A 5,905-nucleotide genomic window follows, 5' to 3' on the forward strand; every position below is an offset into this window, starting at 1 on the left:
CCTCTGACGTTTCTCGTGGAAGTAAAGTGCATCATTTTGCACTCCATGCTAAAATCACAAGAGGGTGTTTTGCCTTACTAAAAAAAAAAACGGTATGTTACGACTGGAAATGAGTTGGAGAGATACAGTATGGGGCGTGGGATGGAGAGATGACCTTAATCAGATCTCGAATATTTGGTATTTTTTAGCAACCCTATAACTCAAAAGTTTAGCCTCTTCTTGAAGATGTCTGCTGTGTTTGAGGAGCCACCTGGCAGTCATGCCTGCAAACAGACTTCTACATTAGTATGCCCCCCATCCTCCTACCGCCACCCCATGGGGCCTTGCTATGGCAGTGGCAGATTGCTTGTCACTGAAATCAGAGTCCATGTGAGAGCCAGCTTTTGGTTTCCTACCAGACTGAGTCCGTTTCAGTGAAACAGATGTTTCTTGCTCCAGCACTTTTCTGATTGAAATGTTTTAATGAGAGCACGAGATATTGTGTTGTATTCATCGGAACAGCCCATCCATTTTATTATGACTGGGCTGGATTTGTATAATTTAGAGGTGACCCTTTATATTTGCTCACAGTTAAGTACCATGATTAATTACATGCCGTCACAGGTCTAAAGGAACACTAGTGCAGGAGAAAGAAGATATGCGTTCACAGGTAGTATTTATATCTTCAGCACGGGTCAGCAGAATCACACAAAAACTTTTTTCCAGTACAGGACACTCAAGTTTCACAGGTAAACTGGTCTTCCATAATAAACACAAGCAATCACAGGTAAGTAAATCAGATCTTCGGAATTCACAGGTAAGTTTCACAGGCAAACTGGACTTCCATAAACACAGGCAAATCACAGGTAAGTAAATCAGATCTTCAGCATCCAATGCAAGAACCCAAACAGTCTTAGCAGTCAACAATAATTAGGTAACTCAGTCATTCCACAGGGATTCCGAGAACTTAAAACTCCATAACTGAGGAAACAAGAGTTCGTACAGACCCAGTGCCGGGGCAATCCAAAAATAGTCAGAGGACAGCGTCAGGGATAATGGCAGAGGCAGCAAGACGGCAAGGAATATAGTCCACGAGAATCCACCATGACCGAGCACAGAAGCACAGCAAGCATGGGCTTAAGGCCACACAATGAGCTGCAGGTGATCTCCTTTATCACCTGCCACAGGGTTTCCCAGAGAGTTAGGCAGGGGTTTGCTCTGCCCCGAGCGACTGGGGTTCCCCAGGCTGGCCCCCAGGGGCTTGGTGGACCTGGCGGCCTCTCCTGGCCGACCGAGGCATGACAGTACCCCCACCTCTTACGACCATCCCCAGATGGTCCAGCCACTCCTGGATGGTCCTTTCGGAAGTCACGGATAAGGCTCTGGTCCAAGATGTGACGCGCAGGAACACAGCAACGCTTCTCAGGACCGTAACCGAGCATTCCCCGACCCACTCTGCGACAATCCAGGAGGTGCTTGACTGAGTACCCGGGACCACCTGTGAGAAGACGAGGGGGTGGGGGGGTGGGTTTGGGAGAAGGAAAAGGAGACGTTAGAACCGGTTTCAACAAAGATGCATGAAACACGGGACTCACCCGCAGAGACCTAGGCAAGGCCAGCTGAAAGGCCACTGGGTTTATACGCCTCACAATTCGGAAGGGCCCGATGTAACGTGGCTTGAATTTCTTAGATTCCACCCGCAATGGAAGATCCCTAGTGCTCAACCACACCTTCTGGTCCACCCGGAAAGAGGGAGTCGCCCGCCTCTTGCGGTTTGCCTGCCGTTGCATGCGAGACGAGGTACGTTTCAAAACTGCACGGGCCCGCTTCTAGGCTCTCCTACACCTTGCAACAGCGGCTTCAGCCGAAGGGACAGCAACCTTGGGCTGTTTACAAGGGAAAAATGGGGGTAAGTAGCCAAACTGTACTTCAAAAGGGCACATACCCGTGGATGTGGCGGTGCATTGATTATGGGCCATCTCAGCCCAGACGAGCACTCTACTCCAGGTCTTGGGGTTGTTGGACCAGAACGCCTTCCAATACCTGGATACAAACTGTGGACCACGATCTGACACAACATCCGCAGGGACCCCATGGTAGCAGACCACCTCTTTCAGGACCACCTTAGCCATCTCCTTGGCTGTGGGGAGCTTGGGAAAAGGGACAAAGTGAAAAGCTTTGGAAAACCGACCAACTATTACCAGGATTACTGTATGGCCATCAGACACAGGTAGCCCTGTGAAAATCCATTGACAAGTGAGACCATGGACGACTGGGAATAGGGAGAGGGTGAAGCAACCCTGTGGGTGCCTTATGTGATGACTTCTGAGTGGCGCACACACAGTGCAGGTTTTAACATAAGCAGCTGCTTGCTTATTAATATCAGACCACCAGAACTGTCGCCTCAAGAAATCCAAGGTCCGCTGCGCTCCTGGATGCCCACCCCAGCGGCCATCATGACCCCACCTTAGCACCTCGGCGCACACTCGTGTGGGCACAAACAGGCTACCGGCCAGACCACCCCTCGGGTCTGGTTCTTCATTCTGGGCTTGGAGGGTAAGTCCTCCAAGGCAAGGCGAGCTTGCCCGACCACATGACATGGGGAAATGTTCAGGTGGGATGTCCTGTCCGGTGGTGTCGTCCTGCCGGGAGAGTGCATCGGCTTTAGTGTTTTTAGAGCCGGGCCTGTAGGTGAGAACAAAATCAAAACGATTAAAAAACAAAAGCCCACCGTGCCTGGCGGGGGTTAAGTCTCTTGGCTTCCTTTAGATACTGCAGGTTCTTATGATCAGTGAGCACTTGGAACTGGTGGGTGGCCCCTTCTAGCCAGTGCCTCCACTCCTCTAAGGCAAGCTTTACTGCTAACAGCTCTCGGTCCCCTGCATCATACCTCTGCTCGGTGGGAGTACGTTTCTTTGAGTAGAACGCACATGGATGGAGCTTGCCATCCTCTGGGGACCTCTGAGAGAGGATAGCTCCCAGCATCCACTTCTACCACAAATGGGAGGGCTGGGTCTGGATGCTTTAGAATAGGAGCCGTAGTGAACCTTCTTTTCAGGGATCCGAAGGCTGCTTGAGCTTCGGAGGTCCATCGGATCTTGGTGGAGCGACCCCGAGTGAGTGCCGTAATAGGTGCTGCTATTGAGCTAAAGTTGCAGATAAAGTGCCTATAGAAGTTGGCGAAACCAATAAAACGTTGTACTTGCATGAGAGTACTGGGCTCCTGCCAATCTACAACAGCCTGCACCTTCTCTGGATCCATGGACACTCTGGGGATATTCAGAATCCTAGGAAAGAGGTGTCACACATGGAACTGGCACTTCTCCAGTTTGACAAAGAGACAGTTCTCCAGAAGAAGTTTGAGGACACGGCGGACCTGGACAACATGGGATTCAAGATCTTGTGAAAAGATTAGAATCATCCAGAAATACAAAAACACACTGGTTAATCATTTCCCACAAGACATTGTTCACTAGGGCCTGAAAAACAGAAGGACCGTTAGAAAGCCCAAAAGGCATGACCTTGTACTCATAGGGACCACTAGGAGTGCTGAAAGCAGTCTTCCACTTGTCCCCGCTGCGTATACGCACCAAATGGTACGCATTCCGCAAATCGAGCTTAGTGAAGACAGTCACACCACGGAGCAGATCGAAAGCAGTAGACATCAGGGGAAGGGGGTACTTGTTTTTGTATAACTTTGAGGTGACCCTTTATATTTGCTCACAGTTAAGTACCCTGATTAATTACATGCCGTCACAGGTCTATAGGAACACTAGTGCACTCAGGACCCCAGGCTAACAAGGTGCCCTCTTTCCAGTTAAACTGGGGGTGGAGTGAGTTTTAAGCCAGGGGTAACCCAGCACTACGGTCTCCTTAGGTGAGCCAATTAAAAAGAACCGACACCATTCAACATGTTCAACCGCCACCCGCAACTTTAGTGACCAACTCGATCTTCCCCGACCCTAGGGGTCGGCCATCTAGTGCTTGAACAGAGAAAGAGACAGGGCTTACCTCATAGGGTACAGCGAGCTGCTTGGCCAGGGTGATGTCAAGGAGGTTCTCCTCAGCTCGAGAGTGTACCAATGCCAGGAGAGTTAAATTGCTGTTAGGATTGCCCTTCCAGTCCAGCGTAACTGGAAGCTGCACTCGAGATGAAGGATGAGAGGACCTTGCTGCTCTGCTCACTAGGGGTCCCCTCTGCCCTAGAGAGCACTGCCTTTTCCCCGAGAGTTCAGTACATCAGTCCCGGAAATGACCTGTCTCTCCACAGTAGAAGCAGCAGTTCTCTCGTCTTCGGCGATCCTTCTCTGCTTGGGAAACACGGGACAGTCCTAATTGCATAGGCTCTTCCACTTCCTTGGAGACGGTTGGACTGGACCCAGGGCTCTTGGTGAGAGACTGGAAACTGAGGACTGGTCATAAGCTCCCGTCTGCGCTCTCGAATCTAGTTCAGTCGTGAGGGCAATCAATTCCTCCAGACCCCACCCCCACTCAGTTCACAAGGGCATCCTTCAGCTGGTCTCGAAGTCCGCGGTAAAGGTAGTCATCAGGCACTCCCGCTCCCAGCTGGACTCTGTAGCCAAGGTTCGAAATGCAATGACGTACTCTGCAACAGAGCGCTTCCCCCGTTTCAACTGGAGAAGACGTTTGGCTGACTCCCGTTGGCTGGTTGGATACCCAAAGACGGCCTGGACTTGTGGCATCGTGACAGATGTTTAGGTCCTTCTCCCAGACGGCTGTGGCCCATTCGAGCGCTTTTCCCCCCCATCAGCAGTGTGGTTATGTATGCCACCTTAGACTCTTCGGTAGGGAAGCTATTGGGATGGAATTGGAAAGACAGAGCACACTGGATTAAGAATTCACAGCAGGCATCGGGGTTTCCCCTCAAACCTCTGGGGTGATGGGAGACGTACATCTGGGCAGGGACCTGTGGTGCTGGGGCTGGAGGTGACTGAGACACGGGCGTAGGAGTGGGTGGTGGTCCTGGCCTGAGAGAGGGTCTTAACAGATGCAGTCAATTGATCCAAGGACTGGCCCATCTTATGGATGCGCCTCTCGTTCACTGTAAGCAACTCCCATCCTGCTTACTATGGTTCGAACATCTTCTGACCCCACAGTGCTCACGCCTAGCTCGGTCATGCGGTCACAAGTCTAAAGGAACACTAGTGCAGGAGACAGAAGATATGCGTTCACAGGTAGTATTTATTTCTTCAGCACGGGTCTGCAGAATCACACAAAATCTACTTTCCAGTACAGGACACTCAAGTTTCACAGGTAAACTGGTCTTCCATAATAAAACACAAGCAATCACAGGTAAGTAAATCAGATCTTCGGAATTCATCACAGGTTAAGTTTCACAGGCAAACTGGACTTCCATAAACACAGGCAATCACAGGTAAGTAAATCAGATCTTCGGCATCCAATGAAAGAACCCAAACAGTCTTAGCAGTCAACAATAATTAGGTAACTCAGTCCTTCCACAGGGATTCCGAGAACTTAAAACTCCATAACTGAGGAAACAAGAGTTCGTACAGACCCAGTGCCGGGGCAATCCAAAAATAGTCAGAGGAGAGCGTCAGGGATAATGGCAGCGGCAGCGAGACAGCAAGGACTATAGTCCATGAGAATCCACCACGACCAAGCACAGAAGCACAGCAAGCATGGGCTTAAGAAGGGCACACAATGAGCTGCAGGTGATCTCCTTGATCACCTGCCACAGGGTTTCCCAGAGAGTTAGGCAGGGGCTTGCCCTGCCCTGAGCGACTGGGGTCCCCCAGGCTGGCCCCCAGGGGCTTGGTAGACCTGGCAGCCTCTCCTGGCCGACCGAGGCATGACACATGCAGTATTTAACATGAACAAAGCATTAAACACAACATTACAAATAGCCTGTTGCATCTATATATCTACTAATAACTGATAAATAGAA

At 50.6% G+C, this 5,905-nt stretch overlaps 1 protein-coding gene across 3 annotated transcripts; it reads right to left on the reverse strand.

Annotated features, from left to right (window-relative positions):
• Window positions 1-380: 380 nt before the first annotated feature.
• Window positions 381-5,605, reverse strand: LOC125290979. Of its 3 annotated transcripts, none has more exons than XM_048237468.1 (4): window positions 4,893-5,605; window positions 3,991-4,793; window positions 1,925-2,129; window positions 381-1,477 (listed from the first exon to the last, which is right to left on the reverse strand). In XM_048237468.1, the coding sequence occupies exons 3-4, from the start codon at window positions 2,109-2,111 to the stop codon at window positions 1,026-1,028; spliced, it is 639 nt and encodes a 212-aa protein (XP_048093425.1). In that variant the 5' UTR covers window positions 2,112-2,129; window positions 3,991-4,793; window positions 4,893-5,605; the 3' UTR covers window positions 381-1,025. The 3 variants fall into 3 exon arrangements, with proteins under 3 accessions (XP_048093425.1, XP_048093424.1, XP_048093423.1); XM_048237467.1 differs by having other exon boundaries at window positions 3,991-5,141; window positions 5,516-5,603; XM_048237466.1 differs by having other exon boundaries at window positions 3,991-5,605.
• Window positions 5,606-5,905: the final 300 nt, after the last annotated feature.

The sequence above is a fragment of the Alosa alosa genome, chromosome 2 (assembly GCF_017589495.1).
Source record: "Alosa alosa isolate M-15738 ecotype Scorff River chromosome 2, AALO_Geno_1.1, whole genome shotgun sequence".
In the NCBI taxonomy this organism is placed as follows: domain Eukaryota; kingdom Metazoa; phylum Chordata; class Actinopteri; order Clupeiformes; family Clupeidae; genus Alosa; species Alosa alosa.